This window comes from Salminus brasiliensis, chromosome 25, assembly GCF_030463535.1.
Source record: "Salminus brasiliensis chromosome 25, fSalBra1.hap2, whole genome shotgun sequence".
Taxonomy (NCBI): Eukaryota; Metazoa; Chordata; class Actinopteri; order Characiformes; family Bryconidae; genus Salminus; species Salminus brasiliensis.
This window is the reverse complement of record NC_132902.1, coordinates 28,334,469-28,352,309: the sequence shown is the minus strand read 5'-3', so window position 1 is coordinate 28,352,309 and position 17,841 is coordinate 28,334,469. Positions and strand designations below refer to the sequence as shown.

At 43.6% G+C, this 17,841-nt stretch overlaps 3 protein-coding genes across 4 annotated transcripts; 1 reads left to right on the top strand and 2 right to left on the bottom strand.

The window, feature by feature from the left end:
* LOC140547934 (protein C19orf12 homolog) lies at positions 1–4,511 on the bottom strand. 2 transcript variants are annotated; one of them, XM_072671222.1, is made up of 3 exons: positions 4,267–4,511; positions 1,280–1,452; positions 1–1,121 (listed from the first exon to the last, which is right to left on the bottom strand). In XM_072671222.1, the coding sequence occupies exons 2-3, from the start codon at positions 1,437–1,439 to the stop codon at positions 856–858; spliced, it is 426 nt and encodes a 141-aa protein (XP_072527323.1). In that variant the 5' UTR covers positions 1,440–1,452; positions 4,267–4,511; the 3' UTR covers positions 1–855. The 2 variants fall into 2 exon arrangements, with proteins under 2 accessions (XP_072527323.1, XP_072527324.1); XM_072671223.1 differs by having other exon boundaries at positions 4,271–4,511.
* A 1,085-nt stretch (positions 4,512–5,596) lies between these two features.
* On the top strand, positions 5,597–12,723 carry LOC140547938 (tumor protein p53-inducible nuclear protein 2). The gene is made up of 4 exons (XM_072671227.1): positions 5,597–5,725; positions 9,182–9,340; positions 9,864–10,011; positions 10,875–12,723. Exons 2-4 carry the CDS (start codon positions 9,211–9,213, stop codon positions 11,092–11,094), a joined length of 498 nt encoding a protein of 165 aa, XP_072527328.1. The 5' UTR covers positions 5,597–5,725; positions 9,182–9,210; the 3' UTR covers positions 11,095–12,723.
* Positions 12,724–13,093: 370 nt separating this feature from the next.
* On the bottom strand, positions 13,094–17,617 carry LOC140547937 (uncharacterized protein F13E9.13, mitochondrial). The gene is made up of 7 exons (XM_072671226.1): positions 17,556–17,617; positions 16,636–16,835; positions 16,335–16,417; positions 15,818–15,998; positions 15,537–15,687; positions 15,244–15,371; positions 13,094–13,357 (listed from the first exon to the last, which is right to left on the bottom strand). The coding sequence occupies exons 2-7, from the start codon at positions 16,706–16,708 to the stop codon at positions 13,167–13,169; spliced, it is 807 nt and encodes a 268-aa protein (XP_072527327.1). The 5' UTR covers positions 16,709–16,835; positions 17,556–17,617; the 3' UTR covers positions 13,094–13,166.
* Between the last annotated feature and the right edge of the window lie 224 nt (positions 17,618–17,841).

Here is a 17,841-nt window from a genome sequence, read left to right as displayed (position 1 = left end):
TCTCAAATGACTAAGATCCATTTATTTCATTATTTCAGGTACAAACAATATTTTCATATAAATCCTCTTTGATTGGATACAGAGTTAATTTGTTTTTAAATGATTGTGTTCAAAATAAAAAATTCTGCTAAAAACATCTACAAAATCTATAGCTCATTCATTAGCTGTGGAAGCCAGCGGAGTATAAAAGTTACTTTATTGACTGTAAAACTCAGTGCATGTACTGTAAAACTCATGCTACATAATCGTAATAATTAATACTCTAAAGCGACGGTTCGGCCAAAAACCTAACTCACATCATGTAATCCTTTTCACGTCTAGACACAAGAGGTGTAGCGGTACGTGTATTCATATATATATATATATATATATATATATATATATATATATATATATATATATATATATATATATACATACATACATACATACATACATACACACACACACACAACCACTGGAGCACAACACGCCTCTCTCGCCCTCTGTTACATCAATATAGATCAAAGTAAAGAACCTTTTAAATTAATAAATGGTTATTTGCATATTAAAAGGTTATTCTTCCAGAAGGAAACTTGTATTGTTCTCACTTCTTAAGAAGTATTCTAATATAGTCATGCATCACTAATCTTCTGTTAGCACCATATCAAATCTGAAATCAAATATGAATGACATTTTTGGCCGAACTCTCGCTTTTCTAAAACTCCAGCCTGCAGTCCTTCAACATTCAGATTCTAAAACACCTGTTTAAAGAGATGATATAAATAAACCAGCAAGGCACTGAGCTCAGATATAAACCACTGAGTTTCTACAATTTACACCTAATCTCACTGATTGTGTGTCTCCTCCTGGTGGTCAGTCTCCGTAGCGCACCTCAGCTCGCAGCTCCTTGGTGACGTAGCTGAGGATGGCGGCTACGACCTGCTGCTGCATTGTGGCGTTTCCCATCACCAGGGCGATCAGCTGAGCCACGTCCGTCCAGTCCAGTGTCCCCAGAACTGCCATGACGTCAGAGTACAGCTTCTGCTGCTGCTCGGAGGGCAGCTCCATGATGATCTGAGGAACCGGTTTAAACTGACCACTGGTCATCCAGCATCCCAGCAGACCCCCCAGAGCTCCACCTACAGACCAGAACACAGGCTGATTTAGGGTCCTGAGAAGAGTCAGTCCCCCCAAATGTAGTTTCTGTTAAGAGTGTTACAATGTGGTTGACAGACAGCCCAGACCCCACCAGCCCCCCCACCAGCCCCTAATCACATCTGATAGGACCTGCTCTTACCAACAGCAATCCCTGGGGGTCCGGCTAACAGCCCTCCCACAAACGCTCCGCCCCCAGCCACCGCTGCTCCTTTCCCAGAATTCTTCACTGCTGCTTTCATCTGCTGGTTTGCAGACACCTCACAGCACAACTTCATGATGTCGTTTACCCGGTAGGCCATCGCACACAGCCTTCTGATCCACACACACACACACACACACACACACACACACACACACACACACACATTATTAATATTATTAGTTATTTCTATGTTTTCTTTTTCTCCAAGTAAATCAAACTTCTGTGAAATCAGACTGTCCACTTAGGAAGCAACACTGATTGACAATCAGTTTCACATGCTGTTGTGCAAATGGAATAGACAACAGGTGGAAATTATTGGCAATTAGCAAGACACACTCAATAAAGGAGTGGTTCTGCAGGTGGGGACCACAGACCACTTCTCAGTACCTATGCTTTCGATCACTTTTGAATGTTGGTGGTGCTTTCACACTCGTGGTGGCATGAGACGGACTCTACAACCCGCACAAGTGGCTCAGGTAGTGCAGCTCATCCAGGATGGCACATCAATGTGGACGCTGGAGGCCCTACCAGGAGACAGGCCAGTACACCAGAAGACGTGGAGGAGGCCGTAGGTGGGCAACAACCCAGCAGCAGGACCGCTACCTCCGCCTTTGTGCAAGGAGGAACAGGAGGAGCACTGCCAGAGCCCTGCAAAATGACCTCCAGCAGGCCACAGATGTGCATGTGTCTGCACAAACGGTTAGAAACCGACTCCATGAGGATGGTATGAGGGCCCGGCGTCCACAGATGGGCGTTGTGCTCACAGCCCAACACCGTGCAGGATGCTTGGCATTTGCCAGAGAACACCAGGATTGGCAAATTCGCCACTGGCGCCCTGTGCTCTTCACAGAGGAAAGCAGGTTCACACTGAGCACATGTGACAGACGTGACGGAGTCTGGAGACGCCGTGGAGAGTGATCTGCTGCCTGCAACATCCTTCAGCATGAATGGTTTGGCAGTGGGTCAGTAATGGTGTGGGGTGGCATTTCTTTGGAGGGCCGCACAGCCCTCCATGTGCTCGCCAGAGGTAGCCTGACTGCCACTAGGTACCGAGATGAGATCCTCAGACCCCTTGTGAGACCATATGCTGGTGCGGTTGGGCCTGGGTTCCTCCGAAAGCAGGGCAATGCTAGACCTCATGTGGCTGGACTGTGTCAGCAGTTCCTGCAAGATGAAGGCATTGAAGCTATGGACTGTCCCGCCCGTTCCCCAGACCTGAATCCGATTGAGCACATCTGGGACATCATGTCTCGCTCCATCCACCAACGTCACGTTGCACCACAGACTGTCCAGGAGTTGGCGGATGCTTTAGTCCAGGTCTGGGAGGAGATCCTCATCAGGAGCATGCCCAGGCGTTGTTGGGAGGTCATACAGGCACGTGGAGGCCACACACAATACTGAGCCTCATTCTGACTTGTTTTAGGGACATTAGATCAAAGGTGGATCAGCCTGTAGTGTGTTTTTCCTCTTTAATTTTGTGTGTGACTCCAAATCCAGGCCTCCATTGGTTAATAGATTTGATTTCCATTGATGATTTTTGTGTGATTTTGTTGTCAGCACATTCAACTTTGTACAGAACATTCATATGTTTACATTTACATTTACAGCATTTAGCAGACGCTCTTATCCAGAGCGACTTACAAGGTTACTGATATTACTGGTGGGCCAATGTAGTGTTAGGAGTCTTGCCCAGGGACTCTTATTGGTGTAGCACAGGATAGTCACCCAGACTGGGAATCGAACCCTGGTCTCCCACATGGTGTTGTAACTCAGTGGTAGGTGGTGGTGTTATCTGTTGTGCCACACCAACCACTATGTTCATTCATTCAGATCTAGGATGTGTTATTTGAGTGTTCCCTTTATGTTTTTGAGCAGTGTGTGTGTGTGTGTGTGTGTGTGTATATATATATATATATATAGCCTGGTGGTATTAATATTATTCTATAAAGCTGTCAGCTGTCTGTATCACTGTCTTTTTTTGATCTGTCGAGCATTGGTGTAAACAGGTCCCAGGCTTTATTTAGATCCGTTTCTGAAACTGAAAGCTCACTCAGGCTTTTGTTTTTGGTTTACCATAAAACACTTTTGCTTTCTGTGCCACCGTGGCAAAGTACACCATCCACCCCCACCCCGGCTCCTACAGCAATACACACTGATGAGGAAGCTGGACTCCTACAGATAGTCCTCCTGAACGCTGGTTCTGTCACTCATCATTTATATCTGAATAACTACACTCTGCTGTAAAGGCGTAAGTAAATGAGATATGTATTATCAGTGGTGTGTAGAGAGTCCTAACCCCAGCCTCCAGCACAAATACCACATAAATACATGTAATCTAGTCGATGGAGTCAGTTACTGCCCAGGTCTGTGTATAACACTGTAAAAGCTGTAAATGTAATGTATTACACTAAACACTAAAGGCAAACTGAGCACAAAATAAAAGCACATATATTTACTAATATTTTATCATATAAATATGTAATGCTATACAATATAAAGCTTAAATATATTTACATAGATAGATATTATTCAAGAATATTTAAATGTATCTTCATGTGTGAGTGTGTGTAATTCAGAATTTTCTCTGGACCACATGTTCTCTGAGCACATCTGTAAAGCTTTTATTTTGTGGTTTATTATGAAAATCTAACGTTTTTGGTCAAATTAACTAGATTAAGTTTAAGTAGAGAAAACACACGTAAACCAAAAATAAAGGCTGAGATGCTGAGTGTCAGTGTGGCTGTAGGTGGGACAGCAGAGAGGTACAGTGCAGCTGATAGGGGTGAATATGGGCTTATTCATTAACCTTCATTTATTAAACTTTAGACTGTTTAACTGAGCTCTCCTGATCCTAAACAGAGCGCAGGAAGGAAACTGCTGATGTTTCGTTTTTAGCTCGAATGTCAGCGGAGCTGCGGGCTCACCTGCCTCCTCTTACTGCGCTGAGGATCGGGTCTCTTCACAGCTTCGCCCCCGGCCTCCGCTCTCCAGCCCCGGCCTCCGCTCTCCAGCCCCGGCCTCCGCTCTCCAGCCCCCGGCCTCCGCTCTCCAGCCCCGGTCTCTACAGTTACACACAGCTCTGAGCTTCACCGCGGAGCAGCAGGGGAACAGCAGGGGAACAGCAGGGGAACAGCAGGGGAACAGCAGGGGAGCAGCAGGGGAGCCTCGCTACACCCTGTTGCGCAAAGACCCCTGGGTAAAAGTTCACTTTATAAAAACAGCTGGTTGAGAAGCTGGCAGTTCGGCGCTCCACCAGCAGGGGGCGTGACCCACCGACGGTAGACCGGTCCGGTCCATTAATTTAAAAAGCCTGTAAATATGTTTTCATATCCAAACAAACAAATATTTAAACGTTGTTCCTTTATGTACTGCATTTCCGCGCAGGTACAGTAAATACTTGTCTTTTCTGCTCGGATCGATATTAAACTATATATATATATAGTTTATATATCCCGTGGTGTTGCTTTTTTTCTGTAATACAAATTGCAACATTAATATCTTAAAGTTTCGTGATAAAATCAACTCCCAGATTACAGATTTATGTCTTTTGCAAAAAAATAACAAATAAATAAAATAAAAGCACCATCTGGCCTATAAAACAAAATAATAACAATAATAATATTCAATAAATTATGAACGAATGTATTCAATTTCTATGTAAATAAGTGGAAACAATTTATTCATTATTTTTATTATACCATTATAAATGCCCAGTAACAACAACATATAACATTCCTACAAAAGTATCCCTTTAAATGCAAGACTAAAATAATGGACCACTCAGCTGTATCCACCTGTAACCTGAACAAATATGAATGCTTATAAAGTCTCGCTGTGGCTGACAATTACCATAAATCATTAACATCATATATAATCAGATAATCAAATAATTAATCATTAAATTGTAGGATTTTTATACTTTTGTATTTGTAATGTTTTTATTTGCTTTATGTGACTGTAAAATCTTTTAATATTTGCAATCAACACATAAATAAATACATAAATAAATATATAAATAAATATATAAATAAATACATAAATAAATATATAAATAAATATATAAATAAATATATAAATAAATACATAAATAAATATATAAATAAATATATAAATAAATATATAAATAAATACATAAATAAATATATAAATAAATATATACATTTTAAAACCCGTCATAAGTGGGCGGGGCCGCAGCGCCTCTGCATGGGCGGCGCTGTGGATTCAAATAAGTGGAACGCGGTGGCGTCACGCAAAGGGGCGGAGCTAACCGATGGTAAACAAACGGAGAAAGAAGCGAGCAGAGAGAGGAGGACCGAGCCCGACACAGCGGAACCACCGAACCACCGAACCACCGAACCACCGAACTACCGAACTACTGAACAGGTAAGATTACTGCACCTACCCGCTGACCTGCCCCCAGAAACACCAGCTAACCAGAAGTCCGGTCTGATCCACAGGGGAGGCAGGAAAGCTCTGTTAGTCTGAGTTATTCAGCTTTACTGAGAAATCCTGATAAACCAGCCAACCCGAACCCTACAGACTGAGCTGTAACCCAATAACTGGCTGATGAAGCCTAGATGAAGGGTCTGTGAGGGTCTGTGAGGGTCTGTGAGGGTCTCTGCACTCAGGTCTAGTCTGCTTTGTCTTCTGTTGTTGTGTGATGAGTAAACTGCATTTCCACCAAAACAGAGAACAGATTATACTGTGTAATGAGATAATAATGTGTATTCTATTTATAAATGACTATAAAAAACATCTACCAGGCGATCAACACTCGACACGCCCAACATGCAGATGAACACAGTACAGTGAATCCCATTCAGCCTGTGAGAGATGTAGACCCTCAGCTCTGCTGTTATTGTAATCTGAGCCGTTTAGTCTTTAGATGCAGTGTGTGTGTAAGCAGAGAGAGGAAATATTACACAACCCCCCCACCCCACCCCACCGTACCCCACCCCACCGTACCCCACCCCACCCAATCCCCCAGGCCACCTGGATTACACAGATCTCTCAGTAATCTAACTCCAGTCATACAGATGTCTTGGACACTTCTCTCTAACACCTCTACCTGCCTGTTTTGCTGGGTTTGTATTTAGTGTCCTCTCCCAGTCCCTGCTGGTTTATATTATTAGCTGGTGTGTGAGTGTTGAGTGAAACAGGGGTGTAAAGTCCTTTAAAAAGGTTATCAGGTTCAGCAAGAGCACAAAAGCCTTTAGAAAATGTTGCTTCATTGTGTCTAGACTTCCTCAAATCAGTCCCAAGAGGGGTCGAGCTATGAGGAAAACCCTTATGACTCAAGCAGTCAATAATAATAATAATAATAATAATAATAATAATAATAATAATGTTTCATTATTTTAATACAATTTTATTATTAAAAGGTATATATATGTATGGAGTCTAGTATTATCTAGAGTTCTCCTCAGATCAACACCTGGTTTGGTGGTAAATCAGGGCTTAATGATGGTAAATCAGGTGAGCTGCTGCTGCTGCTGCACATCTGCGTGCCACCCCACCGCTCAGTCAGGCTGCGGTCCTCCCCTCTGAGAGTGTGCGGCAGACTTTTTGAAATGGTGATCTGACATTTAATCACGTTTAGACCGTATTTATCCCCCCGGTCAGATTGGAGAAGCACACACAGAACTCTCTGATGGTCAGCTGATGGTGTGGGAGAATAAGGTGACCTTGTGTCGGTGGCCGTATGGATGATGGGGTCACTTATTTATTCATTTCTGCTAAATTAGGAACTGAATTCCAGTGTTAAAAATAAACTCTGCAGGCTCACAGATGCCGGGTCGAGTCGCCCTGTCCGGCCTGCCCAGGCCTGACCGTGTGAGTCCACCCTGTTCTGAAATGTTAACACACTGCACAGTCCGGCCTCACGCTTCAGCTTATGCAAGCCTGTCTCTGATTTCCTCTGTGACGTGTAACAGACACACGATGCGTCACAGCTATGTTCCACCCATCAATCATCTGAGCAAGGAACAGCCTGAGCTGATGTCAAAGTATTACAGCACTAATATATATATATATAATCACTGTCATGTATAAACAAAAAACGTATAACAGCAGCTTTACCAAAAGGAAACTCTGTGGAAATCTGTGTATCACACAATTTTGATACAATGACAATATATAGATTATATTATATATATAATATTTAAGCTTCTAACCCTAAATAAAAGTACAGTACATGCACACTGTTTTCATTAAAGCACAGAAACACACTGAGCTAACACTCTAGCCAGGAGCTAACACACTAGCCAGGAGCTAACACACTAGCCAGGAGCTAACACACTAGCCACGAGCTAACACACTAGCCAGGAGCTAACACTCTAGCCAGGAGCTAACACACTAGCCAGGAGCTAACACTCTAGCCAGGAGCTAACACACTAGCCAGGAGCTAACACACTAGCCACGAGCTAACACACTAGCCACGAGCTAACACTCTAGCCACGAGCTAACACTCTAGCCACGAGCTAACACTCTAGCCAGGAGCTAACACTCTAGCCACGAGCTAACACTCTAGCCACGAGCTAACACTCTAGCCAGGAGCTAACACTCTAGCCAGGAGCTAACACTCTAGCCAGGAGCTAACACACTAGCCAGGAGCTAACACTCTAGCCAGGAGCTAACACACTAGCCAGGAGCTAACACTCTAGCCAGGAGCTAACACACTAGCCAGGAGCTAACACTCTAGCCAGGAGCTAACACACTAGCCAGGAGCTAACACACTAGCCAGGAGCTAACACTCTAGCCAGGAGCTAACACACTAGCCAGGAGCTAACACTCTAGCCAGGAGCTAACACTCTAGCCACGAGCTAACACTCTAGCCACGAGCTAACACTCTAGCCACGAGCTAACACTCTAGCCAGGAGCTAACACTCTAGCCAGGAGCTAACACACTAGCCAGGAGCTAACACACTAGCCAGGAGCTAACACTCTAGCCAGAAGCTAACACACTAGCCAGGAGCTACTGCTCTAATTAACGTTGAGCACAGTGTGCTAGGCCCGAGATAATGTTAACACACTAGACATGACTTATTGTTAGCCTAAAGCTAATGGGGCAGCTATTATATTAAACCTAAGCTACTGTGCTAGCCACAGGATAATATGTTAGCTCTAAGCCAACCTGCTAGCCAGGAGCTAACATGCTAACACTAATGCTTTAGTCAAATTAGCTAATGAACACGTTTTTACGGCCTCATCTGATCTCTGTAAACACGTTCAAACCCGTCTGTCTCTCAGACCCGTCTGTCTCTCAGAGCTCCTCCAGATCTGCATTAGTTAGGTAATTAAATAACAGTATGTGCACATGTTTATTCAGTGTGGTCGTTTATCTGCTTATACCCTCATTACACAGGATTCATTCTTTATTACTGCGTAGTCTTTCAGCAGTCTTTCATCTCCCGTTAAGTTTAAATGCATCATTTCTGCTGTACAGTTATTTATTATATTACTGTGCTATATTGTGTAACTGCTTCTGGCTGCTAAATTTCCTTTGTGATCAAAAAAGTATGTATCTAGTTTGGTAGACGGATGTGGTTCAGAATACTGTGGACTTACTTTAGCCTATAAACACAAACAGAACCTTCTCCACAGAGCAGAGGAACGCTGGAGGAACCGGTTACAGTAATTGTCACATATGTATGTGGAAAATAAATCATATATATATATATATTCTCATATACATATACAGTCTAGCATCCTGTTGTAACTGAAGAAGCACACATCCGAGACCCAACATGTTGGACTGATCATCTGATCTGGGCTCAGGCTGTTGTGAATCTGATCATAAGTATCATAGGTAATAAAAGCTCTGTACTGCTGTGTTTACAGACTGCTATCGGAAACACAAGCACCTGAAAATGATCGGCAAAATCTTCGCCCAGCTCCTCGGCAGCGCTGAGGAGGGAGCTGGCGTTAGCGTGGAGAACGAAGGCTCTGAGGAGGTGTTTGAGTTTGAAGATGGAGAATGGGTCATCATTAACTTACACGGTGAGACGGGGGTCAGATTACACACCTGTGAAATCACCTCAGCAGATTTCAGAACTTCCTGAAAGCAACTGACCATCTCAGATCATTCTCTCGGTGAATAACGCCACCGTGCTCAAGAGAGGCTGTAAAAGGCTTCTAAGGGGTGATTTGTAATATTAATTGTCATTTTAGTGCTTATATTTACAATCAGAATTTGGATTTTCTATTGTTTTGTTACCAAAAGTCAGTGTGACCATAATGACCATGTGACCTTAACTAAAATGATTTCAGTGATCCTTATAGTTTGATCAGTTTGAGATCATTCAGACCAAAGAAAAAAGAGTAAAATGTCAGATATGGACGTTAACCGGTCAAACGCAACTTGGACCAAAGGCCTTAAAACACTTGTTAGAACATTAGGAGCTCGCCTATGATTTATTAGATGATTTACCCTTAGAAGCTCATCTGAGATGTTTTGTATGCAGTAGGAAAATGAGTCTCAGTTAAACGATATTTAATAGGTCGATGTGTGATTCCTGTGCAGAGAACCGTTCTCTAGGCCGCGTTGAGGAGGATCCTCTGGAGAACCTGCTGATTGAACACCCGAGCATGTCTGTGTACCAGATGCGCCGTGGCAGAATGGAGGAGCAGGAGGAGGAGGCTTCAGATGAAGATGAAGAAGACTCTCTGAGGTCAGCTGATCCTTCATAAAAATCACAAGTGAATTTCAGTCAAATGTTTCTCAGCAGGAGCAGCTTCTGATTCCACAACTGTGATTAAAGCGATAGTCTGAAAACTCTCATTCGCTCAGTTCCCTACACTTTACCCCAAATGGAATCGATCATGTTTGGTGTCTCAAGTTTGGCCTCTTTCGTTTTAGCACTGGAGCTACTTATCAAGCGTAGCTAACGATTAATGGAAGGCTATGTACACCAATTAGCATGTTGCTAACTGCATGCCTAAATCCTAACACTCTCCTCAAAGCTTGTGCAGGTGTACCTGTTCAGTAACCTGATCATGTATTTCTGACACTGTTATCTAGAACATGGAGTGAAATAGGGAGCAGAGCTAAGCACGGTTCTGTATACAGTATATTCTTGATTACGTAAAGAACTGTTTGTGTGCTTGAATGGTTCTTTGTCTGGTTAAAGGGTTCTACAGATTGGTGGAGAACCCTGCTAGCACCTAAAGATCCCTTTTCGTCTTGAATCTGTACTTTAGTCCACGTTCTAGACAACAGTGAGCCATAGGGTGTCAGAAACCACATAATTAAGTCTATTGGAGATTATTGAACATCTCCACATGGTTTGAGGCGAGTGTGTGATGATTTTGGCCTGCTGTTGCTGGTTAGCTACATTAGCCTTGTAGCTCCAGTGCTAAAGAAGCAAAGAGAAGCAAACTTGAGACACTGAACATGTTTTGGCCTATACTTTGGACTGTATTCGGGGTAAGGGAGGGCTGTGGTGGGTGAGGGGGTGGTTTAATTGGGTTTAATTGAGTTTTGCCTGAACTATCGCTTTAATGATCTGACTGACCTTCTGTGTCCTGTGTCCAGGCCTGCGCCGGTCAGGCGTCACGTTTCGTGGCGTTTGGCAGCTTGGGGCTCCCCCCTGCCCATCCTGCTCTCGGTGCAGCGGGCCAAAGCTCACGTGGACCGCAGGAAACTGACCCGCAGCGCCCTCAACAGGCAGAACCTTGCCAACACACGCTTCTCTCCGGCTGACCGCCGCTACGGCCAGTTCAAACAGCCCACTCAGCGCCTCTACAACTACTGACACCTCACCTGCCTGACGCCACTGAATACGCTGACCTCGGAACAGACTGACCATGGATGTGTGAGACAACGTTACGGGGCTGAGTTTCCCCAAAGCATCTCAGCATAAAGACGAGCGAGCATCACACTCATCTCTCTCTCTCTCTCTCTCTCAGTGAAGATCAGCTTAACACTGAGGTGCTTTTGGGAAACTGAGTCCTGGTAAATTCAGGGTTTAGTAAAACACGGGCTGCATCACAAGATTAGATCAGAAATATGTAAAAAAAAAAGTATTTTTAAACATAAAATCAGCACCAATTTCCGTAAGTAATTGTTATTGATGACACATTATTTTTCAGGGATTTTATGTAGGATGGATCTCTATATCTTCCATTTGCTTGTTAACCTATTCATTTCCATTAACCAAATTTAGTCTAACAGTTTAATTATTTAATTATATTAATTATTTTTATGTTATCTAATATTTTATGCATGTTTTTCGTTAAAGCACTTTAATTAATTTCGTAACTAAAATGGAAAGTGCAGTATACATACAGGTTGTTATCATTATTACTGTTTTTAATCATATTAACATTATCTGATTGGATGAAATTGTGTTTAGTTATACTTTGGATGAATATCGCCTTATCGTCTATTTTAATTGATGTGCTTTTATGCGAGTTTCATACTTTTATTCACCATCATATGATATTTTCTTCATATTTAGGCTCAGACAGCTTGACAATTGGACATTTTGGATATGGATGGGTTAATGTAATGGTGCAGTAGATGTCCACCCAGTCAGTAAATATGACCTTTGTTAGCTTTGTTCATTTATACTTCAATATTTACAGTCTGTAAGTCAGACAGCCTCCTTAGTTAAAGATCAGTGAGCCCATAAACCAATCAGAGTGTCTGTTTACAGTGTGCTGAGAGAATTCTAACCAATCACAGTCTGCTCTGTGTGTGTTTGTTTGAATTGGCATACACTGTATATCACAGTGCCACGATGATGATGTCACATTTCGGATTAACGGATGTGATGTCAGTCAGTTGAAAGCAGTACTGTAGTGCGGCCGACCCGTCCGCCTGGTGCAGCCCGAGTGTACGCCCCTGCCGCTCTCACCTCTTTGTTAAAGATGCCGTTAGATGCTGGAGACCTGACCAGACGCAGCCTCGAGCGAGCGTTTAGTAGAAGACATCAGTTAATCCCACTTTTGTGAGATAAAGACAGACAGGACGTCTGTTCAGAACAGTAGGATAGGGTGTGTGTGTTTGTGGTTCTTTTTTTAGAGTAGCCGTAGCTAGTGTGTGCTCGAGTTACAGTGATAGTACAGTAGAAGATGTTTACCCTGAATCTGAAGCAGGAGGTGCTGTTTTACAGACGGAGGAGCAGTGAAATGTGAGCTGTAAAAATACTGATGTACCAAAAAACACCAGTTTGTAGCAGTCTGTGATTTAGTGCCAAAGCAGGCGCTGTTACTGGGTTTAGTCTGGACCTGCGCGGACTCGTCTGCTGTGGTGTTTCAGAGCGCCTGCGTTTTATTTGTAAACAGACTTTGTAAATATTACTGAACTGAAAGTTGTTTTGTAACCAAGAACATATTTGATAAAATCTTTTTAAAAAAAGTAAATAAACATGTTTTTCTTACTGTTGTTTTTTTTTACTTCTTAGATTCTCAGATTTAGCACTTTATAGGGATATCAGGGACCCATGCTCTTCTTTATTTGCCTTTTATTATTAACAGGCGGGGCTTAACTGCTCTGGGCTGAATGGGTGGGGCTAAACTGCTGTAGGCTGAATGGGTGGGGCTAAACTGCTGTAGGCTGAATGGGAGGGGCTAAACTGCCATGGGCTGAATGGGTGGGTCTAAACTGCTGTAGGTCAAAAGGGTGGAGCTAAACCGCTGTATGCATCACAAAGGTAGACATCACAAAAATAAAGAATTCAAAATTAGGCTGTTTTTGCTGCTAAGTTTCCATTTATGGTCTGGAATGAAATATTCTGAGATGTTAATATGAATGTTTAGTGACTACATCACACCTGTTTATTATAAAAGTGAACAGAATTCTGTTTCTTATGAAACAGAACTCTCACTTCCGAAGTCGATGCATCTTCTCCATGAACCTCATCACTCTGTCTGGATCCACATCATTCTCCCAGCAGCCGTCCTTTTTAAAGTGGGAGCCAATGATCAGAGCGTTTGCGTCCAGGTAGTGCTCCACGTTGTCGTAAGTCACCCCAGAACCAATCAGAACAGGGAGTTCCACAGACTTGGCAACTTCTGTAAAAATAAGGAGGGTCTTAACGGACCAGTACAGACACTGCTGTCTCTTGTGTGTGTGTAATGATTAGGCATTAAGTAAGCACCCACCAGTTAGCAGCATGCTAATCATTACCTGCAGAAAACATGGCATCTCCATGCTAACTGGTGGGGTATACGCTTCCATTGCTTGTTTTCAACTTTAGCCTTCAGGGCAAAGCTGACGAAGCAACCTTCAGATACCAAACCGGTCTCGTTTGATCTAACAGTACTACAGGGTACATCTGATTTACTGCTGAACTCTCACTTTAAGCCTGTGTAGGATAACTCAGGACAGTTTATTACAGAGATCTGACGCACTGATGAGGAAAACACAGTGAATTCACAGGTTCATCAGAATCATGCAGAATGCACAAACACACAGGACTGTACTGTTTCCGGTGGCACAGAAATACACGCAGCTACTGGAGCTCATTTACTGCACTTATCAAAATTCATTTATATTAGTTATAAAACATTCAACTCATTAGCAAATAAAAGTGTACCATTTCAGCTAAAACGGGCAAAGAAACTTATGTTAGAGAAATGTATAACCTGCCCCATGCAGGCACAATGTTCAAATATTTCAAATATTTTAAATAACGAAGCAACCAACAATATAAATATATATTATGATTATAAATGATTAGGATTGACTGCAGTTAAACATCTATATTAATATAATGGCTTGTTATCTACTTCAGTTAATTTGGTATCATACTGTTTCAGAATTATGAGAATAATGATTAAGTGATAAATATGATGCAGTTTCTCATTATAATGAAAGCGACTAAATTTCAGAGCAAGGCCATTGAAGTGTTGTGCAGGCTGGGGTCGGGCCAGGCTCAGACATGTTTTTGTATATGTGTGTGTGTGTGTGTGTGTGTGTGTTTATAGCTATGGGCGCTCAGAGGCCATCTGGAAGCAGAATTTAAAAATAGGTGGCGATGGCGGGTCTATATTAGTGTGAGAGGTGCTGCTGGAGGGACGGTGTTACAGCAGAATATAGAGCATCTGCCCACATCCGCTCCATCACTGCTCTATATAAGGTGCTGCTCCATCAGGTACCGCAGACTGGGGTCGGTTGGCACAGTTTCAGTAAGTGTAATGTCAGGTGAGGCAGTCCACCCTGGATTAAAGTTACTCTGCCCCACACAGCTATGACTTTCTTTAATTAATATTAGAACCATTACATTTCTATATGAAATTTCAGACAACACAGCTGACAGGCTTTGTAATGATGCATATCCAACACTATTAATTACAATTATCAAAAAATTCTTTACATTGTTATTAAAAGGCCCATTTTATAAAAACTACATTTTCCTTACATTTAATTTGCTTTTAAATGAAATAGTTTAATATAATATGTAAATCTTTCCCAGGCCATACAGATCAGAGGTAAAGGTGGAGTGTGTGTGAGTGTAGGGGACAAAGGGAAGCTGGTGTAGAAATGGAGTATAAGAGTATAACATGTGGGATACAGACCCTTTAACTGTGTCAACATACCAGTAAAGTCGTGTGTGTGTGTGTGTGTGTGTGTGTGCTGTCAGACAGCTGGGGGAATGTGCTGGCCTCAGTAAACATTAGTGTATGTGCCAGACTGTATGTGCGCATGTGGGCACTGGTCAGATGCCTTCTGCTGAAAGACACACGGGACTGAATATCCTCAGCCTCCAAGCCAAAAGCAGCTCAGACACACTCTGACCTTGTGTCCCTTACAGGGTTTCAGGGGAAACACACTCGAGCCAGTACCAGTTTTAGAGCCCTCATCCACTTATCCTCCATTCGCCCTCAGGGAAACCCCTGGCGCCACCTAAAGGGCTGTTTGGTTACTGACTGACTGTCTGATTAACCTTACAGCTCACCTCTAAGTTCTTTAGGATCAGCCTGGACCCCCGTGGCCGAACCTGTGACGATCAGTCCGTCCGACAGGAAGAACTCAGCCGCTCGCGCCGTTTCAGCTACGCTAACATCTGCTGTAACAGCATGGGCACTGCAACAGCACACACTCAGCTCATACACAATACTTCAGCCTCAGTATCCACTGTGAATTATCCAGAATTCTCAATATCCACTATCAACGACTAATCACCTACCATGAACTAATCAGAAGCTACTATGAACTGACGGTCATTTGAAGACGTCACACTGAGCTCACCTGTGCTTTTTCTTGATGTCGGTGAATATCTGTATGTGTTCTGCTCCGATGTTTCTGCGATAGCGCAGGAGTTCTCCAGCACATGCGTTCAGCAGACCTTCATCAGCGACGTGAGAAAACACGAAGCCCTCCGCTCGGATAAAATTAAGCCCTGCAGGTCAGAAACGCACACAACTCCAATCAGTCATTAGAGCTGATAATTAGTGACCCATGTGCATGCAGATCCACGTTTAGGCTAAAGGATGGTGAACATGCTGTTTCTGGTGTGGGTGTGTGAGTACCTGAGGCCAGTGCGGTGGCCAGAGCAGGCCGGTTAGCAGCGGACAGGATCTGGACTCCAATGGGCAGAGATGGACAGAGCTGTCTTACTGCAGTACACACAGCTGTCATACACGCACACACCTCTGGACCAACGTCAAACAGGTACGGAACATCATGCATGTTCTCAATGATCAGCCCATCCTGTAGAAAACACAAACACTCCTCTCTGAGACACAATAGCAGTAACCACAGCAGTCCCAGCAGTCCCAGCCCACAGGACATCAGTTCCAACTGCCATCAGAAGCATTTTCTACATTTGCCATCATGCCCATATTTGGACCTCCAGGGCAGGGTAGTAGCCGCACCCACTCAGCCTACAGTGGTGACAGGGCTGTGGGTTCGATACCCGGGCCTGGCAAGCTGCCATTGTTGGGCATATTCCACGTATGTCCCTAGCTGGCACCTGTACTGCTTCTGTTTGGCTCAAACCAGGTTCCACACTGGCAGGAACTCTGGATGTCCATTAAGGTGCTTTACCACTCCAGCCTGTCTGTATTCCTCCGCCTCTCTGCAGGCCGACTCAATAATGGCAGGGAGAGGAGCTCTGCTCAGCGGGGTGCCTGCAAACACACATCAGCTTCATCATCATCATCATCATCATCAACACAAACACTACACTAACTGTAGTGTATTAAACTCAAAGATTTATAATATTTATATACATTTATAACAATAAGAATCAGTCCAAACACAGGCTGAATTACTTTAACAGGCTAAACATAATTACACACACACACACACACACACACACACACACACACACACACACACACCCTACCAGGTAAAGCTCCAACATGAATCATTCCAATTACGTTTGACTTCAAACGTCCAAAAAGTTTTGCAAACTTCATGTTTCTGTTTCTGGCGTGATCTCCTCCTCGGTCACACTGGGCAAAGGTCACACTCCGACTCACCTTTATACTCTCACACACACACACACACACACACACACACACACACACACACACACACCAGAACCTTGAGAGATAGAGAGATCCACAGTCAGAGGATATACAGCATACTATACACACACACACACTCACTATACTGTATATATATATATATATAACACCCTGCAGAGGTTCAGGCCCCTAACCCCATTATTTTAACCCCCGTCTCTCAGCAGTGAGAGGGTTCTACTGTAGAAGCTCCAGATCTCATCAGAACAGATAAAAAGGAGAAACAAGAGCTTCTCATTCGTAGTGAGATCTTGTCGGTGAGCTAGTCTGAAGAACATGAGCATCAATGAGACTTAGGTGCCCATGACCCTGACGCTGGTTCACCAGTCGTCCTTCCTTGGAGCATATCAGGAACACCCCACAAGACCTGCCTGATGTTCTGGAGATGTTCTGTCCCAGTCATTGTCTAGAACATCACAGTTCGGTTCTTGTCAAAGCTTCAACACCTTCATCCGCTTCAAGAGCTGACTGTTTACCTGCTGTCTGATAGACATGAGCCACTGGAACCAGACCATCAGTGTTCCTCACCTTCCCTGCCAGTGGTTTTAATGTTTTGGCTGATCAGTGTATGAATATGTACAGTATATACACGGCTGTATTTGTCATCCCAGTGGAGCACTCTGAAATTAACATAATTGAATATGCATGAGTGTGTGTGTGTGTGTGTGTGTGTGTGTGTGTGTGTGTGTGTGTAATTAAACTTTGATCAATCTTTCTCTCTTTGATCCGATTTGTTTACCTGTTGCCTCTGCTCTCCACGTGCGCCACCCGCGTTTCCGTTACACCCCCTGGCCTTCTCTCCTGTCGTCATCGCCCTCGCCCCGCCTCTTCCGCGTGAACAGTGACGTCGGTGTGCACGCCCCCTCCAATTTGCCGGCAAAAATCTCCACCGTGAGCGCGCTTTATATTACACACACTCTCAGGCGCGCTCGCCGGCAGAAGTCAAGCCAGTGTCAGTCAAGTATCGTAAACAAGGGTTTATTTATTGTTTTTGTTTGTTTGTTTATTGTTGCTCGTGTGTTTGT